This window comes from Podarcis raffonei, chromosome 9 (genome assembly GCF_027172205.1).
Source record: "Podarcis raffonei isolate rPodRaf1 chromosome 9, rPodRaf1.pri, whole genome shotgun sequence".
NCBI lineage: Eukaryota > Metazoa > Chordata > Lepidosauria > Squamata > Lacertidae > Podarcis > Podarcis raffonei.
In genome coordinates, this window is record NC_070610.1 from 77878325 (window position 1) to 77903058 (window position 24734).

At 42.5% G+C, this 24734-nt stretch overlaps 1 protein-coding gene across 1 annotated transcript in view; it reads left to right on the forward strand.

Annotated features, from left to right (window-relative positions):
- Positions 1-24047, forward strand: part of LOC128420552 (CD209 antigen-like) — a 46069-nt gene extending 22022 nt beyond the window's left edge. The window contains exons 3-10 of the mRNA XM_053402153.1: positions 2917-3063; positions 3518-3637; positions 4302-4412; positions 5456-5554; positions 6428-6514; positions 12899-13050; positions 14050-14159; positions 23699-24047. Coding sequence (XP_053258128.1) covers positions 2946-3063; positions 3518-3637; positions 4302-4412; positions 5456-5554; positions 6428-6514; positions 12899-13050; positions 14050-14159; positions 23699-23849 — 948 coding nt within the window. The 5' untranslated portion in view covers positions 2917-2945 and the 3' untranslated portion in view covers positions 23850-24047. The remainder of the gene's footprint in view (positions 1-2916; positions 3064-3517; positions 3638-4301; positions 4413-5455; positions 5555-6427; positions 6515-12898; positions 13051-14049; positions 14160-23698) is intronic.
- Positions 24048-24734: the final 687 nt, after the last annotated feature.

The window sequence follows — 24734 nt, forward strand, 5'->3', positions numbered from 1 at the left end:
CCTAGGAGTTGGCTCCTATGCAAAGTGGCCGTCAACTGAGTTAAGTAACCTATTAGATTCTGCTGTTCTGAATCACACCCTTACAAGATGTGAATAGCTTGGAGCCAAGCCGGGGACCTGTCCTGCCACGTCTTGCAAGATTGATATCTGGAAGTGTTTGTGGTTGCTTCAATCTGTCCTGCATACCCAGCCAAGGAGAATAAAGAACTGATATTTTAATAATTTATTGACAAAATGGTATAATCTTGGTAGTATATATGATTCTTGTGGCTTGTGCCATGGATCCTTGTTCCCAACACTGAAAGAGGAGGTTGTGATACTTACCTGGCAGGGGAGACACCATGATCAAGAGGAGGTTGTGGAGGTGTTTCATGAGGGAAGAACAGAAGCTGGCTTTCAGAACTTCTGGCTGGATTCCTTCCTGTCATGTGGCTTTACCACATGCTTGAGAGAATCATAGGATTGTAGAGTTGGAAGGGACTCGGAGGGTCATGTAGTCCAACCCTCTGCAATGCAGGAATCTCAAATTGAAGCCTCCATGACAGATTGCCATCTAACCTCTGCTTAAAAAGCTCCATTAAAGGAGTCCACAACCTCCTGAGGGAGACTGTTCCACTGTCAAGCCGCTCTTAGTATCAGAAAGGTGTTTAGTTGGAATCTCCTTTCTTGTAACTTGAAGCCATGGATTTGGACTTCCGGGTGCTGCGTGAATGGTGCAGGGAGCGTGAGCCTGATCATTCCGACAGGCCCAATCTTCGCAAGAGGGTTAGGGGAAGCGCTAAGGCAAAGTGCACCCCTAAAAACCTAAAGGGATCTCTTTAAGGTCCTAGGAGTCCTTCAACCTGAAACACGATGTCTCTCTTGGTCCCCAGCTGCTTTGAAGGTAGCGGAGTGGGGGGGGGTGAGATCAAGTCACCGGGTAAATGCTCCAATGTGATCCAGCAAAGAAAAACTTCAAGTTCCAGCTGACAGCGGTTACCTCTCCAAAAACACTGGCATGCTTTCAAACTGCTAGGTTGGGAGGAGCTGGTACAGAGCAATGGGAGATCACCCTTTTGTAGGGATTCGAACCGTTGACCTTCCGATCAGCAAGCCCAAGAGGCTCATAAAAAAACACAATGGACAACAAGAGAAACAAGTGTACGTAGTTATGAGGGGTTTCTAGTATATGAAGCTTATCAGAGTCCAATTAAGAGATTGTGCAGATCTATCTTTCTATCCAAGTACAGTTATCGATGAGTTACCATTGGTTGAAGGTCTGCTGCATGCAGGGCTTTTTTGCATCTGGAACTCACTTGAACTCAGTTCTGACACCTCTCAGGAGGACACCATTGTGAGACAGCAAGGGAGGTGTTCATGGTAGGTTCCAGTACCTTTTTTTCTGGAAAAATAGTACTGGTGGCACGTATGTTTTGATGATGATACATTCAGTAAACGTATACCGAACATGTTGAAATTTAACTGCTTCTGTTCCTTTTCTTTGTGCTTTAACTTTGCAAATGAAGATTTACACTAATGTAAAGGTAAAGGTAAAGGGACCCCTGATCATTAGGTCCAGTTGTGGACGACACTGGGGTTGCAGCACTCATCTCCCTCTATAGGCCGAGGAAGCCGGCGTTTGTCCGCAGACAGCTTCCAGGTCATGTGGCCAACATGACTAAGCTGCTTCTGGCGAACCAAAGCAGCGCACGGAAACGCCATTTACCTTCCTGCTGGAGTGGTACCTATTTACCTACTTGCACGACGTGCTTTCAAACTGCTAGGTTGGCAGGAGCAGGGACCGAGCAACGGGAGCTCACCCCATCGCACGGATTCAAACCGCCGACCTTCTGATCGGCAAGCCCTGGGCTCTGTGGTTTAGACCACAGCGCCACCCGCGTCCCTTACACTAATGTACTTTGCCATATTTCCTGGTACCAATGTTGAGATAGGTAGGTTTCCAATACTACTAGCAGAGTTTATGAAGAGTAAGGATTATTCTGGGGGATACGCTATGAAGGTAAAATATGTACCCGGCCTAAATAAAAAAATAAAACTAATAACTCTGGGAAAAAATAAGTAGTATAATAAATCTGAAATAAACATTTCCCTGGATTTATGCTTTATGTGGAATGCTGATTGGATATAATGAGCAGCCAATCAGGAAATGGTATAGCCTAAATGGGAGAAGTTATGGAATGTCTGACATCACAAGGGAGGTGGTTCTTAGCCAGTGGGAGGATGAAACAACCTTAAGAAGAAATTAGAGAAATGATTGTTCCATGACAACACCAAGGTATCCAAACAGAAAGAGGTCTAATAGGTGGAACACTTTCCTTACAAGCTGTGATATTTGCAGGGTCTCATTCCAAGGCCAAAAGGTCACTAAGAGGCTAAATGATAAGTCATCCTACAAACTCCCGTCATCCCAAACCATTGACCTTGATGCCTGTGATGGAGGGAATTGGCACCCAGGAACATCTGAAGACCTCATAAATAACACCAATAATAATAATTTTTTATTTATACCCGCCCACCTGGCTGGGTTTACCTAGCCACTCTGGGCGGCTCCCAATAGATAAAAAAAACAGAATAAAACATCACACATTAAAAACTTCCCTAATAGATCCCACATTATCTATTAAATGGTGAACATCTTACTGGAGCCCTGTAAACTAGATGTCCAGGAGTTTAGAGAGGAATAGGATGCAAAATGAGAATGTGCTATATATTACCTAAAAAATTTAAAAATGCCTTGGAACATCTCTTTTGGTTTAAAACTGAGATTGATCCAGCAAAAGGAAAAAAGAGAGACGATTCAATTATGTTGGACACAACAATGCCTTCATGGGAAAGGATTGTCTAATACTGATAGAGGCCGCTTTCTACCTAATGTGCTCATAGTCTTATTCGCCTTTTGTTTTTATCTGATTCTAGATTGTTGCTTCACCAACAAAACTGAGAGAATGGAGAAGCCAGCACCCACAAAGCCTGCAAAGCCCACAAAGCCCACAAAATCCACAAAGCCTGCATCACCAGAAGAAGCACCAGTGGAGGCAGAACCACCTGCAACTATAACTGATGGTGTGTATACAGCACATTCATATGGGCTGAGGTTTCTCATAGAGGAATGCACCGGAAATGCACAGCTTCCGTCTGCTTCTATTCCGGGTCCAACTCATGGTCTCCAAAGTCTTTTTATTTATTTATTTTGTTATCTGGTTTTTCAAATCAAAATTTTACAATCACATATCAACATACAATATAAAAACAAGATTCCAGAGAATTTCCTGGACCTCCCCCCTCCCCTTTGTGGGTCCTCTTGTTAGTCATTTCCTCCTGCATCTTTTATAATAATGCAAACATTTACATTTCTACATGTGTATCTAATTTAAAAATTATGTTCTTGTAATAGGGCATTAAGTACAGGACAACAAAAGTGAACATTGTGAACTCTCATACTTGACAAGAGACTTATATTCCAACCAATGGGTTCATAGTCTTATCCTCCATGTTATAATGGCTTGTTGTTTCACAGAAAAAACTGAAAGGGTGGAGACGCCAACACCCGAAAAGGGTGCAGAGTCCATAGATAATGAAGCACCCAGAAAGGATTCAGCAACAGCAGCAGCAGCAGCAGCAGCAGATGAAACTGGTGGTCTGTATACAGCACAGTCATATGGAATGAGGTTTCTGATAAAGTAGAGGAATGCATGGGAAAGGGAAGTTGATGGAGAGACAGGCAGGGAGTGGAACCAGTCAGGTTGTGCTAGGGAGGAGTGCAGAGAGTAGCACACACAGCTCTTTGGGTGCCGGAGATCCACTAATCCCCACAGAAACCCCAGGATTCAGCCCACTCTTTGCTGCTGGCTGTGGTGTTCCTTTACTGTGTACAGCCAGGAATGGTAGCAGGTGCTGAGATGGGCAGAGATGGATAGTCCACACAAGCTGCGCTGCACCTCCTCAGTTAGTCTGCTGCCCCATCAGCAGCATCGAAATATCAGCCAAGGGCCAGTCCAGCCCAGCTTCTGTATGTGGAATTATGTGTACAGAGGGAGCATCTTGTCATTTGTCTGGGGAGCAGAAAATCATTTAGTACCAGACGCTACTGTTTTCTGATCCAGAAATTGGTCAGAAAACTTCCCTCAAGCAGCAAGGCATCTCGCTTTGCTTCCTCCACCTGCTTATCCTCCCAAGGGCCCACCCCCTGAACAATGGACTGTCTCTGGCTGATGGCTGCCACAGCATATGGAAACCCTTTTTCCTGGGTTGGAATGGTATGTTGGCTCCTGATGGCTAAAGTAGAATTTTCTTTCTTCAAGCATCTGGTTTTCAGAGCATGGTTGCTTTCATCACATCTCCAACGGGTGAAAGATTTGTTGTACTTGAGATTTTCATCCTTACTGCCATGACACTGCTGATTTTCCTTCTATGTAAGTACATACTTACCATACTTTGCAACTAATGTCACGGGCTTTCCTTCAATGCCAACAGCATTTCCAAAAAGAGATGGCAGGATCCACCTTCCATTTATCCCTTTCATCTCTCTTTGTTATAATGGAGGGAGCTACAGCTGTCACCCAGTGAGAGCAATGGGGCACTGTTTTGTTCTCCCTGAATAAGTGAGTTCCAGCACTTGGAACAGAAGCACAGGCTAACACAAGTCCCTGGGACACCCTGGACAATTCCCTTTCCCAGTTGCAATTCTTTGCTCCTTTCCCAACTAATCCTCATTTGCTGGGGGAGAGCCCCAATTCCTGGTCCTCACCACCCTGCCCTCTGCTAGGGCTCCAGTCCAAAGAAGGAAAGTTCTTGGGGAAAACAGGCTGCAGAGGATAAGGCCATGGCCAAAGTGGGAGGGTCCAGAGCCTACCTAAATATCTAGAAATATCTAGAAATATATGCAGGACTTTTTTCAGCCGAAATTCATCAGGACTCTCATCTGGCCCCTCTCAGGTGGGCTCCGTTGCTAATCTAAAAGAACAAGGGAGGCATTCATGCTAAGTTCCAGTGTCTCTTTTTCTAGAAAAATAGCACTGGATAGATGAACAAATGGCTTATTTTCATAGCTAATTCATTTTTAAAGGGCACTCAAAGTAAGCAAAGCTTCGGGGGAGGAAACCAAATGATCCAAGAATTTACATATTTTAAGCATACGGCAGGGCATGAGGCAGCTTGGCAAATCCCATTCTGTAGGACAAAGAGGACAGGTGCATCTAGACAACCAAAAATCTAAAGCTTTCAAAGGAAGGCCAACCGTCTGATGACAGAAGGAACAGGTCAAATGGAAACAGGATTTCAGAGCACCAGGACAGCCACAATCAAGGCATTGGAAACCTCAATATAAGGGCTGGGAGCAGAAAATATTAAAAATATTAAAAGCAGTTTGAAACCAAGTATCCCCCTCCCCCAGCTCATCAGACTACTAAGTTAGAACACAATTTCTTCATTTCTTTGCTACCTACCTCCTCCTTAGATCAGAAGGAAATGAAAAAGAGAGAGGAGATTCAAATGGCAATGAACATGATTCGAAACTTTGTTGTTGGGACTGATAAATTCTATGAGGACAAGGATGGTAAGCATTTTATTTACACATCCTCACTTTTGCTAGAACATGTTTAATTTATACAGACTTCAATTCCTGTAGTTCAATTTGGGATTTATATTGTGTGAGCAATACATATATTCAATGAAACTCATCACTTTTTCATTTCTCAGCAGGAAGAAAAGTAGACGGTTGTGATTCTCACACACCCCCAACCAGAAATGCTGTCCTCCCCTGTCACACTGTAACTCACAGTGTTTGTGCTACTGCAAAATTTTAGCACTAGCACAAGGGAACTTTGGCCCCACTTCTCCCTGCATGCCATCACCAAAACTGCTCTGCAGGGTGGGGAAAACTTCAGGACAGATTGGAGGGAAAGGGGCGGAAGATTGCATTGCACAAGGAGAAATCCTTGCACTGACATAATGACCCCCTTAGCTCTATGTGGAATGCAACTCTATATTCACTAATAAAAGAGTTTGTCCACCTCTATTTTCTTAGATCTCAAAAAGCAAAATTGAAAACTGCAAAATATTCTCTGTATACTTGGCTTTACTGTGGGACTCAAGGTGGGAATTGTTTTGTGACCTTGTGATTCCCAGCAGAAAAGGAGAACAAAGGAAGGGAACATTAGAGATACTTCATGAGCCAGTTTTAATTTAGCATAGGAGAGTGGATTGCATGGGTCTTTGGTCTGATCCAGCTGCAGGATTCTTCTGAGGCTTTCCATTGGTGATCTCAGCCACAGAGAATCAAGTCTGTCCTCATATTCATAAGAACCCCATCCTGGATGTCTGCTTCGTGTTTCACGCTAGAGTGTTTTAAAATGTTTGGAAATGGTTTCTTAATATTTGCAGATTGTTATTTCAGATACTTCTGCCTTAAACTGTTTCAAACCTTTAGACTTCCAAATACTCGCTGCAGCTCAAAACTTATCAGAGGAAGTGCGGTATCTTGTCAAAAGAAATGATCAACTGCAAAAGGAAATTGGTAAGCTACCCTATGATGCTGAAGAATTGTAGCGCATTGGGAACCTGCCCTGAGTCTGCCCCAGCTGAAAGCCCCTCCTCTAGCTGAATACTCTTAGAGCCAGAGCAGAGTGCTGCCCTCCTTTGCACCCAGCCACCCTAGGGAAACATCAGAGATATTCAGTTCAGCTCTCCTGATCTGCTGAATTGATTTAGCTTCTATGGTGAGGAAAGAAAAGACTTTGCCATTCTTTGCTATAGAAGAGACAATCAAAACAGGTCAGCTAAAAGACCTGTCCTTTATTATATTCACCCATGGGAGAGAGATTCTTGAATAGCACTCCCGAGGCAGCTTCCACTAACTTGCTCAGAGAGACTGCTGGGCAGTGGGGTGGTTGGTGCAACAGCAAAATCTCTCTCCTGTTTCACAAGCCCATCATCAGAAAGGAGCCCTCAGGGCCACTCACATAGTGAATTGGCTCATTGGCATGTGGGTTAGAATACCTGTGGACAATAGCAATCCTCTCTCTACAACGGGCCTGTTCTGGTGCCACAGCAAGTAATCAGACCGCCAAAGCTAGGTCACAATAGGGTCCTCCATTTATCTGCACAGGTCTCTCTCTTTTTTTTTTAAGTAATATTTATTAAAGTTTCAAAAAGTTACAAAAATGAGAAAAAAAATAATAAAACAAAAAAATACAAAATACAGAAAAATAAAAACAATTTAAAACAGATCAATCTTCCCATTACTTATCTTTCATTGGCCTTGTTTCCTCGACTTCCTCACACCTCCCTTTTCGTATCCCACTTCTAATATTTGTTTCAGCAAATCCTTTCCCTCTTTCTCTATTTTCTGTCATCTTATCAATAACATATTCTTTAACCTTATTTCCCATTACGGGTAAATTACCTATATGTACTCAACTCCTTATATCATTTCTGCTAAATCCATAAAGTGTCATTCCATCATTTTTCTAACAGTCATTACTTTAACAATATTTCTAAATAAACATTTTAAATTATCCAATAATCTTCCACTATCTCCTCTCCCTGGCTTCGGATTCTGCCAGTCCTTTCCGTCAGTTCCATATAGTCCATCAACCTGGAGATCTTATGTCCGAGGCTCTTAAATCTTTTCCAAGCCCCTTCTGCGGATCTTCTTCATATTCTTTGATACTCTGGAGCAAATCTCGAGAAAACTCCAACCTAGCAATGCTTTTATTCCTTCTGAACAATTCAACCAAATTTCCATAGTTAAAAGTAAAGTCAATAAAAAATTTCTGGACATATTTCAGACTTCTTCCACTTCTAGATGTCCCCAAAACTTCAGGCACCTCCAAACCCAAACCCATGTCCCAAAAGTCAATCAATCCCTGGATAGAGGGATCTTTCCAACTTTCCTTCTTCAATCCAAGTCGGGATCCAAACCTCCAAAATTGGCTTTTGCTAAGTTCAATCCTGAATGACCTCAATTTGTAATCCACAACTTGCTTCTGAGAAGTTAAGGGACCCGCTTGTACAACTTTAAGTTCCACAACATCACCTTTCTCCTTTTCCTCCACCATTTGTCCTGCCAAGATATGTTCCTGTGCCAACTCCTGAATTGTTTCTGTATTGATACTCACTTTTTGGCTCAAGTTAGTCACTTTCTGCTCCAAGTTGTCAATTTTAAATATCGTGTCCTCTGTCTTTTTGTGGAGCTGTTCCAGCGTATAATTTATCTTATATAAAGCAGTCACAATAGCTTCTCCTATCAACATTTTGAAAAAGTCCAAGGTCAGTCTCTGGTTCTCAGAGTCTTTATCTTGCAGCTGGGGTTCTCCTTGTTACTTTCCTGCAACAGTTTCACATTATCCCTCTAGAGGGGAACAGTTTCACTTGTAACAATTTTTTTGAACACGACTCAAATGAATAACAATAGCTTCAATTTTCGGTTACTTTTTCCTCCTTTTTTTTGAACGCAAAAGAGGGCATATGGAAACAGTATCTTTCTTGTGCTAACTGTCAAATCCGTTCTGTCAATAAACTTTTCCCGAACGTCAACTGGCAGACCTTTTCCAGGCTCGGAGCAGTGGCAATTTAATTTTGACTCTCTCCTGCAGGCACACTAAATCCAAGACTACCACACTCTTCTCCTGCTTCCAAGGGGGGTTATATGATTTTGTCTGATGGAAATTTAATCCTTTGTCAAAAGCTTTCAACGACTTTAGCTTATGGCGTCTTTGCTTCAGTCTATTTACAAAAAGCGGAAGGCGGACTTCCTGTTTAGAACCTTCCCGCTTTAGTGCCAAATTAAAGAATTTCAAGTATTTCAAAATCCAATTTTCCGTTCTACTCACGGGTACTTGTTTAGAGTCCAATTGTCCACAGGAAAAAGTCAGCGCTCTCCGGCAACGGCTATGCGGCTTCACTCCGTAAAAATAGTGGTCGATTCAAAACACTGCGCCGCTCACCCCACATCGCTTCGGATCCCCGAAAAAGCGTTTCCCTGCGAGTAGGGGGGGGGCGCTCCTGGTGTCAGCCAAATCCCACGTTCCCAGGCTTCCTCCGCCTGGGATTTTTGAAGGGTCTCCGCCTTCGCCGCCGCGGCAAGACCCGATTTCCGCGGAGCGGGTTCCTCTCGTTCAGAGGAACTCCGCCATTGCCAATGGCGCTAACCCGGAAGTTCCTATCTGCACAAGTCTCTAAGGTGGGCTCTCCTTCATTGAAACACTTCCTAAATAGGTAATGAATTTTAGGTGGGTTCCCACCAAGCAAGACCCAGTGATAACAGCAAGAACCTTTATTAAACTAACAGAACTGGACAACAGGGGCAAAGCAACTGCTTATATACATTTCTGAAGTCCTAGACCACTCCCACTCTCAAGATGATTGGTTGTCTAAACTCCCAAGCTGAGAATCATAACTGAGAGTTTAAGGGCCAATGGCAATAGCCCAAATCCTGAAATGTCCTGTGATTGGATATCATGTCTTGAATCAAAACACAGGGCTTCTTCTTTAGCCACGCGCAGCCTCTCCCGGGCAAGGGGAGCCTTCATCCGCTGCCCGGAAGAAGCTGCGCGTGGCTAAGGCTCCCCAAAGAGCCGCGCTCCCTTTAAAGAGCGCACGGAGCATGTGTGCAGCCCCCAAGAGCCACACACATGCTCCATGTGGCTCTTTAAATGGAGCGCTGACAGAGCCTCCCGCCTGCATTTGCCCCACATTTCCCCTTACTTTTTAGGAGGAGAAAAGTGTATCTTATAGAGCGAAAAATACGATACAGTGGTACCTCAGGTTAAGTAATTAATTCGTTCCAGAGGTCCGTACTTAACCTGAAACTGTTCTTAACCTGAAGCACCACTTTAGCTAATGGGGCTCCTGCTGCCGCCACGCTGCCGCCGCACGATTTCTGTTCTCATCCTGAAGCAAAGTTCTTAACCTGAAGCACTATTTCTGGGTTAGAGGAGTATGTAACCTGAAGCGTATGTAACCTGAAGCGTATATAACCTGAGGTACCACTGTATATCTTTGCCAACTTAACTGGCGTTAAGTACCACCTATAGAACATCTTTACAAAAATTTCTTTAATTGTATATGAGGCAGTAAATCATATATCCTCTCGCCAGAGTTTCTCCCATTGCTCTAGATAGATAATATGTCCGAGATCCTGAGAACATTTAATCATCGTTTCTTTCACTTCTTCCTACATCAATTCCCAGTCCAATAAAAGATTATATGTTTTGGATAACAATTTCTTGTTATTCTGTGTCACTGTGACGTTTAATTTCAAATCCTCTTTTGCAAATCCTTTCTTTTGATCCGAGTTGAATATACTTCTAAGTTGTATATACTGCCCTCTGTCAACTTCAAATTGCTGTATCTCTTCATAGGATTTTAATCTGAGTTTCCCTTGTTCATCTTCCAATAATTGTCTATATGTTGGCCAATTTGTCCCCACATTCAGTTTTTTGATAGCATATGCCTCCAGCGGTGATATCCACCAAGGTGTCTGTGGTTCCAGATATAATTTATATTTGTTCCAAACTTTATATAATGCACCTCTTAATACATGACTTGTGAATTCTTTATTGCATTTTACTTTCTCATAATACACATGCCATCTGTGTCTATTATTAAAGCTTTCAAGATCCAATATATTAATTTTTTCCAATCTAATCCAATGCCTTACCCATATTAAACATTCTGCTTCATAATATCATTTTAGATTTGGCAATGCTAATCCTCCCCTTTCCTTTCTTTCTGTCAATAATTTATATTTTATCCGTGGTTTTTTTCCTTGCCATACGAATCTCATTATATCTTGAGGGGCTGGGAGCTGGGGGCACTGTCATACAGTGGTTCCGCTCCTTCCTCCTGGGCCATGTTCAGAAAGTGGTGGGGGGGATGAGTGTTCAGACCCCTGGGCCCTCACTTGCTGGGTGCCTCAGGGTTCTGTCCTCTCCCCCATGCTTTTCAACATCTACATGAAGCCGCTGGGAGAGATCATCAGGGGATTTGGGCTGGGTGTTCATCAGTATACGGATGATACCCAGCTCTACCTCTCTTTCAAATCAGAACCAGTGAAGGCAGTGAAGGTCCTGTGTGAGTGCCTGGAGGCAGTTGGAGGTTGGATGGCGGCTAACAGATGGAGGTTGAATCCTGACAAGACAGAAGTACTGTTTTGGGGGGACAGGAGGCGGGCAGGTGTGGAGGATTCCCTGGTCCTGAATGGGGTAACTGTGCCCCTGAAGGACCAGGTGCGCAGCCTGGGAGTCATTTTGGACTCACAGCTGTCCATGGAGGCACAGGTCAAATCTGTGTCCAGGGCAGCTGTTTACCAGCTCCATCTGGTATGCAGGCTGAGACCCTATCTGCCTGTGGACTGCCTCGCCAGAGTGGTGCATGCTCTGGTTATCTCCCGCTTGGATTACTGCAATGCGCTCTATGTGGGGCTACCTTTGAAGGTGACCCGGAAACTACAACTAATCCAGAACGCGGCAGCTAGACTGGTGACTGGGAGCGGCCGCAGAGACCACATAACACCGGTCTTGAAAGACCTACATTGGCTCCCAGTACATTTCCAAGCACAATTCAAAGTGTTGGTGCTGACCTTTAAAGCCCTAAACGGCCTTGGTCCAGTATATCTGAAGGAGCGTCTCCACCCCTATCATTCTACCCGGACACTGAGGTCCAGCACCGAGGGCCTTCTGGCGGTTCCCTCACTGCGAGAAGCCAAGTTACAGGGAACCAGGCAGAGGGCCTTCTCGGTAGTGGCGCCTTCCCTGTGGAACACCCTCGCACCAGATGTCAAAGAGAACAACAACTACCAGGCTTTTAGAAGACATCTGAAGGCAGCCCTGTTTCGGGAAGCTTTTAATGTTTGATGTATTATAGTATTTTAATATTCTTTTGGAAACCGCCCAGAGTGGCTGGGGAAGCCCAGCCAGATGGGCGGGGTATAAATAATAAATTATTATTATTATTATTATTATTATTATTATTATTATTATTATTATTATTATCTTTCCTCCATTCTTCAAAGCAATTCTCTTTATTTATAATTGGTATTGTTTGGAATAAATATTTCATTTTCGGCAGGACATTCATTTTAATTATGGAGACTCTTCCCCATATTAATATCATTAATCTACTCCAGGTTTCAAAACCTTTCCTTATTCCTTTCCAAACTTTCTCATAATTATTTTTGTACAGATTAATATTCTTCATAGTTAGATCTATAACGAAATATTTTGCTTTCTTAACAATCTGTAAGCAAACCTTTTCCTGAAGTTCTTTTTGCTCTTGTTCTTGCATATTTTTTACCTAAGTTTTGTCTTTTCCATATTCATTTTAAAGCCACACACCTTGCCAAAGTCATATATTATATTTATTGCTTCAGCGATACTTGCTTCTGGTTCTTCTGTTCTTAACGAAATATCATCCACAAAAGCCCTGATCTTAAAAACCACTTTTCCCAATGTTATTCCTATGATCTCTTTGTCTTTCCTTATTTCCGAGAAAGAGAATTTTGATAAACCACAGCTACTCCCCCTTCCCAACCTTCAAGTCTGCCCTGATGCTGCCCTGAGTATCCAGGTGGAAACAAGTGGGTGAGGCCCCTCGGGTTCAGATAAGGCCTGTGAAGGAACATGCATCTTTTGTCTATTCCCTCAAATAAAAGGTTCTTCACTGTGTTCCCTGTTCCAGCTATGCCCCCCCCCCCGGGTATTTCCTGCAGCATCATGAAGTGGTTGAAGAGTTAATGTTGCTCTTATTTTAATCTTTTTGAGCTTCCTAGATGAATATATGTTATCATGTGGCCACAGAAATGAACTTAACAAAAATAATTGAAATCTGCACAGGCATACAAGTTTGTTCCTCTTAAATTCTCTTTCTTTTTCTCTTCTTCCTCTGGCTTGACTGAAAGACATCCTTACTAGAAACTTGAAAGATGGCTGGGTTATATTTTCAAATTCGTTCTATCTGTTTTCTGCTGAGCTACGCTCATGGATGGATTCCCAAAGAAAGTGTGAGAGGGAAGGCGCCAAGCTCATTTCTATAGAAACATTGGAAGAACAGGTGAGCATCAAAGCCAAGTATTGAAAAAGGTAGGGGATCTCCTTGAGGCAAAGGGATCCTATCATCACTATCCATTTAAGAAGTTCCAATACACCTATATGCAGCCAAGACAGCAACTCCATCAGTCAAGCCAAGAGGTGGGTGTTGCAGGGACCAGCTGCTACCATCTGGGGCTAACTAAGGTTTCTTGGTGCTGCTGAACTCTAATAGAATGAAGCTGGTAGTCAGGAAGGAGGTCTTGAAGGAGGAGGAGTAGATACTTGAGGGAAATCTTGTAGATTCTTCCTCTGCTCTTTGAGATGTACTGAGTGCTTAGAAAAAAGGCTTCCCTCATCACCCTAACCCTCTGGCATGAGAGTATCATGGAGATGACTCTAGATGAGCTTGCAAGGTATATCCCTCTCCCAGCCCCTTAGCCCAGGAAGAGGCTACTAGGGTGCTGTAGGGCACAGACATGGGTGAGACCCCATCATCAACCCATCAAGCATACCACAACCAGACTGATTCCAGTAGCTCTGGAACCAACAAACAAGCATGGATACAGAAATTGAAGTATTTGCTATACAGGTCAATGTCCAACTGTTCTATGGCAAAGTCATTTATAATATCTGGAAATTTTAACTCTGTGTCATGACTGAGACACATATGTAGCCAGTCTCGGTGAGGGCAGGTGAAGTTACCCTTCACTACAATATTTCCTCTTTGGGATACTTCATTGATTCCATCATCCATCATCATCATCATAATTTGGATCAGGGGGACAATAGTGCATATACCATACTTGGAATATTATGTATAATTTTGATCACTGCTTCCCCTCAAAAATATGGATTGGACCTTCAGTGGTGACACCTGCTCCTTTTGAAATGTGTTTGTTTTATGCCTGTTCAATGTCTGCAAAGGACTATAGTCTCCCAGAGAAAGGGACATTGTCTGGGGATGCTCCTCATTCCTAGGGATGATTTTCTGTTTTTTTCTTTCTCTCCACTCCTACTCTAGTTTTTTATAAACCATGAAGTAAAAAGTCGTAGAAAGTTTTTTTGGACTGGACTCTTTAAAGACAAGGAAGAGGTTTGGAAATGGCTATCAGGGAAACTACCTGAATTCCAGTAAGTTTTTGAAGCAACATTTGTTAATGGCATAAATTCCCAAAACTTGGAGATTCTGTTTACATAATTGATCCTTTTCCTCTCCAAATATATTTTGTCATGTAATTTTCTCTACTACCAAAGACCTACATATGTACTCCTCCACATCACTGTCCAGGTGAGTGACTGCTGCTTCTCACTAGTTTGGAGATGCAGGAAGGCTACTCTTTCTGCTTCTCTAACCTAATGAATGCGGTGATTCGGAAGAGGCTGAAGGCATCCTTTTAAATAGTTTGTGCTGATTAGCTCAGCTTCAAAAGGACTAACAAGAACCTAAAGCTGAGCTACCCTCTCTTTAGGAAAGTATTTCTACAGTTATCTGCTAGACAATCTGAATAACCAGCAATCTCAAACCTAAAATAATAAGAGCAGATGAAGTAAGTGTGTAAGATAGGGTAGATGAATCTCACTCTCTTGTATATAATCACAGACACATAGAAATTTAGAGTTAGATGAGACACCAAGGCTCATCTAGTCAAACCCTTGCAAAGCTGGAATCACAAATGAAGAAGCTGTGACAGATTCCAAATAGTTTTTGCTGTCAGCTGGCAGTTTAAGACAGTTCATGGTTCCCTTTAAGTATCTAACAACTCTTTTCAGATTGTGTTGATGGATGTACAAGGTCAGAGTAAGATCTCACTCATCCACAGCTTGGTAGTAGAACAGAGAACTGGTCTGGCATTTATTACCAAGACTGCATTAACAGAGGGCTGCTTTAAATTTTACAAGTTCTCCTGGAACAAAATCCAATGACATTCATCTCCATTGATGCACCCAATACCAACCACGAATCCTTTTTGGCAAAGGTATTCAGTAAACTGTCACAGCCTAAAATTTGCCGCTGTTTCTTTAATACAAAAGGAACTGAGTCGGCATGAGTCAGAGGCCTACAATGAATCGGCAAAGCCTGCATGACTCATGCAACCTTTCACCTACATATGCCTGTACATATGGAGTGGTCATTGATTGTATGTGGTGTGGATTGGTTGGATGGTAGAAAGTTGGCTGAGTTTGGTGTGTATAAAAGATTTCGGTCGTTGTTGAAGACTTTTTTTAAGAATAAAAGCAGAATTCTGCAAAGATACTCTTTTGTGCCAACAAGGGTCTGAGGACCAGGTGAAGGAGTCAATGGAAGTCAGAACCTTTTCTTTTTCAAACACTGACATAAACTTTACAAATGGGCAGTGGGCTTGTGTACTACTTGCTGGGAACTTAAACCCTGTATGCCAGTGGTTCCCAGTTAGCTAAGTACTGCAGACCCCTTCTTTTTCAAAAGCCAAACCATGGGCCACCCTACCTTTGAACATTTTGATATCTCTGCAGCAGTTTTTGTTATGTGAATGGCGTCATGGAGTCCACCAATTGGGAACCAATGCTATATGTGATCTTAGACTTGATCAAAGGTCAGGTCCAACCCAAACATGTCATGGGAGTTCTTAAAAAAACCTATTAAACCATTATTATTAACAACAATTTAAAAGGTTCCTGGAGAGCTAAAAATGAGGGACTTATAGAATACATTTACAACAGAATTTTAGATCTGTGTAGTGGGACTTGATTCAGTATACAATGGACACTGGAGAATGCAAGGCTTTACTAGAAGTGACAATAAGTGGGGGCTAGCGTGATATTTTTATCAACTATGGATAATTGATTAAACATAGAACCAGCATGTAAGATTTAGATAAGATATATGTGAGAGATATCGTATCATTTCAATCAATCAACTCCATAATGGCTTTGTGGTTATAGATTATATTTTGTATTTCAGCTGTATATTGTATTGTATTGTATTGTATTGTATTGATCTTTATTACGGCCATTGGCCCATTACACGACAGTTTCCCATACCAACATAATGTACTTAAACCTCCAAATTTAAAACCGCCAAGACTTACAAAAAACAGGCAAGAACCAAAGCAAAACAAAAACAAAAGACCAACATCATACATTACAATAAATTTTTCAGCTGTAGATTTAGCTATTTTTGTTTCTGTGTAGTGTAGTGTATCCTCATGCGTGGGGTGGGTGATGGAGGTGAGATGAGATGCATGAAGGCGGATGCAAATCTAACAAGGTTTTAATATTTAACCCCTAAATGTTAATTACAGGGGGCACGCTAATAATTAATTTTAATTTTTATATTTAAATCCTTGTTATATTCATATTGTCCTTTGTATTTCTGATATTTTTTATGATCTGTGATATTGTGTGTGTTGAAGCTGGTCTGTGACCGTATTAATAAATTCATTCATTCAAGGTTTTAATATGCTCAGAAAAATCACTACTGTGCTAACTCTGCTATGAGAGAGTAAGGATCTCTCTTTCAAAACCCTCTCTCCAACACCCACAAAAGTCCAGAGCAGATCTGAGGAGGATGTGGGTGCATATGGGAAGGAGGGAGGGCCAGTTCTGTTGCAGAAATGGAAATCCTGGCAATAGCAGAAGTACTGCATTGGATACTGCCCAAAATTGTTAAATAAATTGAATGCAAGTTCTTGTGTGTAACAGAGCCTTCCAAAGGGAGACCTCATTATTTTTATTTTGTAGTTTCCTGTGAGAAATTGAGGCATCTGATCATAGCCTGCATTTTTAATCAAGGCTTATATTTTGATCAGATTCCTGTATTCTAAAAATGACCTTAAAGAAATATATATTTGTAAATGTTTGTATCTCTCATGCCAGGCAGAAACCATACTCTGGCAGCTGTTTATCTTCTTGATCAAGGGCCCCCCTGATCTATAGCAGTGTCTCAGGGTTGTAAAAGAAAATTACAGGCTAGGAGCAAAAGGTCACACTGACCATACAAATTATAGAATACAATCAAGGTTGCAAAAATAGTAATAATTATTGTGCCTCCCATTAAACTTGAGCCACATCTTCCTAAGGTTAAAAGGGCAAGAGCTAATACAAACAGCAACTGCACTAGGCGAAACTGCTTTGAATCTTTAGAATTTAGCTTAGCTTTTACTAAGTTCCCTTTCTTCTAAAAAACTATATATGTTATGAAATATATTGGCTTAAATGTAATTATGCAAAGGATTTAGAAAGTAAGAAATCATAGAATCATAGAAGAGTTGGAATAGACCACAAGGGCCATTGAGTCCAAACACCTGCCGAGCAGAAAACACCATCAGAGCACTCCTGACATATGGTTGTCGAGCCTTTGCTTAATGACCTCCAAAGAAGGAGATCTTTCATTGATAATGTGTGGGAAGGTGAACAAAAAGATCTGTTCAGATAAAATTAGCCACTATCTGTTTTGGAGTGAATAGGGCAATAGGGCAAAAGATGAAATGTTAGTTAAGGCGCCTAGTCTAGGGCAAAAGGTTATCTGGTAATTAAGGTGCCTGGTCGAGGTAAATGTAAGATATATGACTACTTATTTGCCAATTATAAATAGAAGGAAATATAGCTCTTTGTCTCCCATAAAAGGTAATAGGAAATGGGTGTATCTTTTATGATTGGTTCTAGCAAACAGCCAATAGGAATTTTAACCAGGCTGATTGGACAGAGGCAGCCAAAGGAGGAGCAAGGGGGCTGGGCTGAGGGAATATAAGTGCTGGCCATAATGGCAGGAGGCCAGGCCAGAGCTTGGTAACCATATACCACTGTGCCTCTTATTTATTTGTCCGACAAATAAATTATTATTTTAATTTCTCTATTGCTGCGTTGAATATTTCATTCCAGCTAAGCGTTAACCACAAGCAGGGTGCTACATTTTATGGTGCCTCTGTGACTCGGATAAGTGGTCTGCTGGAACGCAGCCCCATCGCCTTACTGGGCAGGGTACAAGAGGGAGGACCACTAACTGCTTACCCAGCGCGCACTGGAACATTTTTCCAGGGGAACGCAGAAGTCTCGTCTGTCTGATACCCTGCCCACCGACGGCGACGGACCGGGGGTAACCAGAGAAATAAACTGGGAACCAGCTAAGGGTAAGTGCACAAAGGGTTTGGCCCTCCAATTAATTAGGAGGAAGAGAAGTCCTGATCAAACTTCTGCGTCTCAGTAAGGGGAAACTGAGTACGCTACATGGCTGGGTACATCAGATGGTGATCTGGTGTAGGGAAAAGGGAAAGGTTGGGAGGTAGAGTGTGGTGAAGTATCCAGCGCATTGTATGTGTGAGAAAGTACAATCTGTAAGTGTGGAGTGGGTACTACTTCGTTTCCCAGTAAGGCGAGTGTGTGAGTGACTGAGTGGATACTTCACAGGCCCATATAATGGGAGTTGGAGGTTCAAAGGGGGGAAATACACCTCTTGAATGTATGTTAAATAATTTTAAGAAAGCCTTCTCAGGAGCATATGGAGTCAAAATGACGCCAGAGCGCTTGAGAACGTTATGTGAATTAGAGTGGCCGAAACAAAATACTGAATGGCCATCTCAGGGAACCTTTGATATAAATTTAGTAAGCAAACTTTGGTCTAATATCGCCAAAGAAACTGGAGGGTGCCCAGAACAATTTTCATATATAGATTCTTGGCTGAGCACATTAAATAAAAATCCTCCATGGATAAGGGAATGCAAAGTCCAACGATGCAAATTATTGGCTGTAAAAGCCGAAGCTAGGAAAGGAATCTTGCCAAATAAACTCAAACCCATTTTTGAGGGACCAGAGGAAGAGGTGCTTCCACCTCCACCCTATGCTCCACATCGAAGGGAGCCTAATCCAAATACTCCACCAGTTGTAACCCCAAGGCAAGAAAGTGGAACGAATAATGGGGGTGGAGTCACAGAACTTGATTCCTTGATAGATTATGATAAATATCTTCAGGAGACCTTGGAGTCCTATAATAAAGCCCAAGCAGAAGTGGTTATTCCACCTGTAAGTCCCAGTAGAACTCCATCTACAGTCTCCTTTAGTGGACCAACTAATTGCCCACCCCAAAACCCCTGTACATCCAAGTCCTAGAGAATTATTACAGGAGTTACAGGGAGACCTTGATCGGTCAGCAAGCAATACAGCAAGGCGTATAAAGCTGCTAAAAGAACGCCTTGGGACAGATACCATCCCCTATGATTTGAGGCCCCTAGAGCAAAGCGAAGAGAAAGGTCACGTAGTAGCCCCTCTTAGAAGAGTATTTGATACACTTGAGGAGCCTGTGCTGGTTAACGGGCAACCCGGACCACGGCCACCTCGAACTTCGACCCTCCAGTACATTCCATTCACAACTACGGATCTGATGAATTGGAAAAAACACACCCCGTCTTTCGCAGAAAAACCTCAGGCTATGATGGACTTGGTGACTTCAATAGTAAATACTCATAGTCCTACTTGGACAGATTGTCGCCAGCTCCTGAATACTCTGTTCACCACTGAGGAAAGGAGAGACATAATTGAAAAGGCACAGATATATTTGCGTGAGCAGGCCAGAGTGGGAAATATTTATAATATTGACCGTCATCTCCAGGATAACTTTCCCTTGGAAGATCCTAATTGGGATCCAAACAATGCAATTCACCTGGCCAGGCTTACCACCTACCGCCAGACGCTTGTGCAAGGTATCCGCAGGGCATGCCAGAAGCCCACTAATATGTCTAAAGTCTCAGAAGTAGAACAGAAACCAAATGAGAGTCCAGGAGACTTTTTAGAGAGGCTGCAGGAAGCCTATCGTATATGGACTCCTTTTGACCCTGAAGCCCCTGAAAACAGCAGAATGATTACTGCTACATTTGTGGCCCAGTGCGCTTCTGACATTCGTAAGAAAATTCAGAAATCAGAAGGATGGGAAGGGATGCTGATGAGCCAAATTATGGCCATTGCACGCCGAGTTTATCGGAATAGGGATGAGGCTGAGAAACAAGAGAAGAAGAAGTGGCAGAAGGAAAAGATGGTAATGCTGGCCACAGCAGTGATGTGTTACCCATAACACTGTTTCGTGTTCGGTGCGCACCCACAAAAAGACTTAAGTTGTCACCTTTTGAGCTCCTGTATGGGAGGCCACCCTCCTTTGTTCAGGATATTCCAGCTGACCTCAAACAAATAGGAGACCATGTGGCACAGGGACAAGTGCAATCTCTCTCCCGTGTTTTTGTCTCTCTCCCGTGTTTTTGTTGTTGTTGTTTATCTTAACAGGTGGGCCCTCAAGCACACGCCTTGCAGCATTGCCCAGCCGATTCATCAGTTCCAGGCTGGCATAGCGTATGGGTGAAAGAGTGGAAACATGATCCACTTGCACCTAAGTGGCGTGGACCTTACACCGTCTTGCTCTCTACTCCAACAGCGGTGAAGGTAGCTGAGGTGACCCCCTGGATTCATCACTCCCGTTTGAAGAAATCCGAAGGCAGTTGGACGTGCAAAGGTGACCCCTCTAATCCTTTTTTTAAACTGACTCTCTCCAAAAAACCCCTGTATCTAGCCCTACGGGGAACGGGCTAGGTCACGGGCAACATTAGACGACTGGCCTGCTGCAGCCACAACCTGGAAGCTGGCTGACCTGCGCACGCCTGAAGCTTGAGGAGCATCTGAACCAGCGATTGTGAACGGGAAGATTCTCTTATACAATTGATTGACTGCCCCCCCCCTTTGTGGAACAATTATCAGGGATATTACTCATTGGGGATCCTCGGGATATATGTTTTGGTCTTGGTGGTTCCCCATTTCTGTCACTGGAGGAATTATATTGGGGCTAATATTTTTTTGTTATCACAATAAGGTAATCTTTTGTGGAAGGAATGCATATACTAGACATCAACATGATTTTGTTATTAATCCTGATCCCTTGGGAAGGGGAAGGGTCCTTGAATTTGAGCAAATTTGCTAAATATGGATTCCGCCATGACCACAATATGTGGGTAGGCTTAGCTGAGATGGTAGCCAATGTTACAAATAGGACCAATTGCCTTGTTTGCTCTCTTGGGCCAGATGATTCAGAGGGAGGTATGCCCTTATTACCAATACCATTAAATGCCATTGGTATGGTAAGCGAAATGCCACACCAAACAGAAGTACAGAATTTCCCCGGATGGAACTCAACTAAACCAATACGAGTTATACCTGTACAAGGGGAATTCTGTGTACATAAATCATCAGAGGCAGCTGATTCTACCATGATAGGCTCTTCTCATTGCCACTATACTTGGGATTATATTAAGAATAGTCAAACCTGGGCAAATGGTACTACCTATCGAACTCGGAATACCTTGCCCTGTGCACCTCCTTTTATTCATGCATGGAAAATGGTGTGGAACATAACTGTGACAGAAAAAGGCAATCTAACATACTGCACTGTGAACTCTGTACCCCTTTTGATATTTCGCCTTATGCACTCCACATACCAAAAACCTCAGACCCGATGGTTGTGGTGGATATGTGGAGAATGGGCATACAAGAAACTCCCTTCCAAATGGAGTGGGACTTGTTTCCTGGGATGGGTATTACCACCAATGTGGATTATGCCCACTAGTTCAGCCAAGCGTACACGAAGAAACGCTGATATTTCTCATATAGCAGGAGGAAGTACCCAAAGTTGGAGCGATACTGATGATTGGCCACCAGAGCGCATTATAGCCTATTATGAACCTGCCTCCTGGAATCCTGATGAGCTCATACAAGGGGCTCGGGATCCTATTTATAATCTAAACAGAATAATTCGATTGCAAGCAGTAGTGGAACTTGTAACCAATGCAACGGCCCAGAGTTTGAGACTTATTGCACAACAGTTGGATGAAAGTAGAGCCGCCATTTTGCAGCTGAAAATGGGAATGGATTATGTACTTGCCAGGCAGGGAGGCCTATGTGGAGTCTTGAACTTGACAGGGAATGCCTGTTGCTTTAACATTTCTGATAATGGTGAGGCAATCCGTGTGTTGGCCACAAAGATGGAGAATATAGCACATGTCCCAGTACAAATATGGGAAGGATGGGATATGGGATGGCTCACCAATTGGTGATACTATTGTCTTGCTTGTTTTTCTTGACGGTAGTAGTAATGGTTTTGTGTATGGTGCCATGTATCATTTCATGTTTTAGAAGTACAATTAGCAAGATGATTTCAAATGAAACTCTACCTCATATCATGGCCCTATACAGAGCTTTACCTCAGGAATATGATGAAGGTCAAGCTATCAAGGACACTTGGGAAGGTCCTTGAGCTTGAAAGGGGGGAATGAGGCATCTGATCATAGCCTGCATTTTTAATCAAGGCTTATATTTTGATCAGATTCCTGTATTCTAAAAATGACCTTAAAGAAATATATATTTGTAAATGTTTGTATCTCTCATGCCAGGCAGAAACCATACTCTGGCAGCTGTTTATCTTCTTGATCAAGGGCCCCCCTGATCTATAGCAGTGTCTCAGGGTTGTAAAAGAAAATTACAGGCTAGGAGCAAAAGGTCACACTGACCATACAAATTATAGAATACAATCAAGGTTGCAAAAATAGTAATAATTATTGTGCCTCCCATTAAACTTGAGCCACATCTTCCTAAGGTTAAAAGGGCAAGAGCTAATACAAACAGCAACTGCACTAGGCGAAACTGCTTTGAATCTTTAGAATTTAGCTTAGCTTTTACTAAGTTCCCTTTCTTCTAAAAAACTATATATGTTATGAAATATATTGGCTTAAATGTAATTATGCAAAGGATTTAGAAAGTAAGAAATCATAGAATCATAGAAGAGTTGGAATAGACCACAAGGGCCATTGAGTCCAAACACCTGCCGAGCAGAAAACACCATCAGAGCACTCCTGACATATGGTTGTCGAGCCTTTGCTTAATGACCTCCAAAGAAGGAGATCTTTCATTGATAATGTGTGGGAAGGTGAACAAAAAGATCTGTTCAGATAAAATTAGCCACTATCTGTTTTGGAGTGAATAGGGCAATAGGGCAAAAGATGAAATGTTAGTTAAGGCGCCTAGTCTAGGGCAAAAGGTTATCTGGTAATTAAGGTGCCTGGTCGAGGTAAATGTAAGATATATGACTACTTATTTGCCAATTATAAATAGAAGGAAATATAGCTCTTTGTCTCCCATAAAAGGTAATAGGAAATGGGTGTATCTTTTATGATTGGTTCTAGCAAACAGCCAATAGGAATTTTAACCAGGCTGATTGGACAGAGGCAGCCAAAGGAGGAGCAAGGGGGCTGGGCTGAGGGAATATAAGTGCTGGCCATAATGGCAGGAGGCCAGGCCAGAGCTTGGTAACCATATACCACTGTGCCTCTTATTTATTTGTCCGACAAATAAATTATTATTTTAATTTCTCTATTGCTGCGTTGAATATTTCATTCCAGCTAAGCGTTAACCACAAGCAGGGTGCTACAAAATCACTTCATATAAGAAGAAGAAGGACAGTCTTGACCCACAGTTCTTCTCCTTCTCCTTCTTTTACATGGTTAGAATTCTAAAATATGGGGAGAAAAATCCATCACAATTGTGGGTAGATGTTAAGAGAGAAAGAGATGAACATTTTTTTAATGGTAGAAGGCACAGGGAGTGGGTGAGGAAGTAAACATCCAATCTTGATTTGTCAGTGCTGCTGTTTCTTTTCTTTTCAGGTACTGGAATTTCTATTCGCCACATGATGAATTGAACCATGACTGCACTGCAATGAGCTTTGATTGCGTTGATGGTTGCTGGATGGCATTAGAATGTCATCTACAAATGCCGTATATTTGTAAGAAGGTGCCAGATGATGCTTGGCTCTAAGAAGACACCTTAAGATGAATGAAATTGGATCCCATGATCTCTACACAAAAGCAAAACCAAGAGATCACTTCCACCCCGATGTTTTAATGCACAATTCACACTCTGCCATCTAGATTATGGGACTCTTTGGCATCAGCCCTCAAAAACACCTTGAAAAGACCTTATTCTGCAGGATCACACATAGATGGCTACAAAAATAAAAAATGGAAGGGTCCAATCATAGCCTGTTTTCTGTTTAATGTATTTATTTGCAATGCATACCAATATTTGTTCCCTTACTCTGTGTGTTTGATGCCCCATTGCCCCTTCTGATTTCCATCGCCAATACCTTACAAGGCACAGAAGGACAACCCTGCATGCCAGGCAATGAGAATGGGGCCACCTAACGTTTGGTGTCCCCTTCTAGCAGACTAATCACAAATACAACTTTGGAAATTCAGGCACCCTTACTCTCATATAGAGTTAACATTGGGCAACAAACACATTGAACTGCTCTTGATTTCTTCAGAATTTGATAGGGGGCAAGACTGGGGTCCACACCAGTGTAGGGAAACTGTTTCACTGTCGAACTGCTCTTAGTGTCAGAAAGAGGTTTAGTTGGAATCTTCTTTCTTGCAACTTGTAACCATGGGTCTGGACTTCCAGGTACCATGGGAATGGCAGATGGAGCGTGAGCCTGATTGTTCCAACAGGCTTGATCTTCACGAGGGGGTTACGGGGAGTATTTCGGTAATACCTAGGTATATATGAATTTTGTTTTCCTAGCTTGATCAAAATTATTTATTATTTCATAACAGGTATATAGTTAAGAGGGACGCGGGTGGCGCTGTGGGTAAAAGCCTCAGCGCCTAGGACTTGCCGATCGAAAGGTCGGCGGTTCGAATC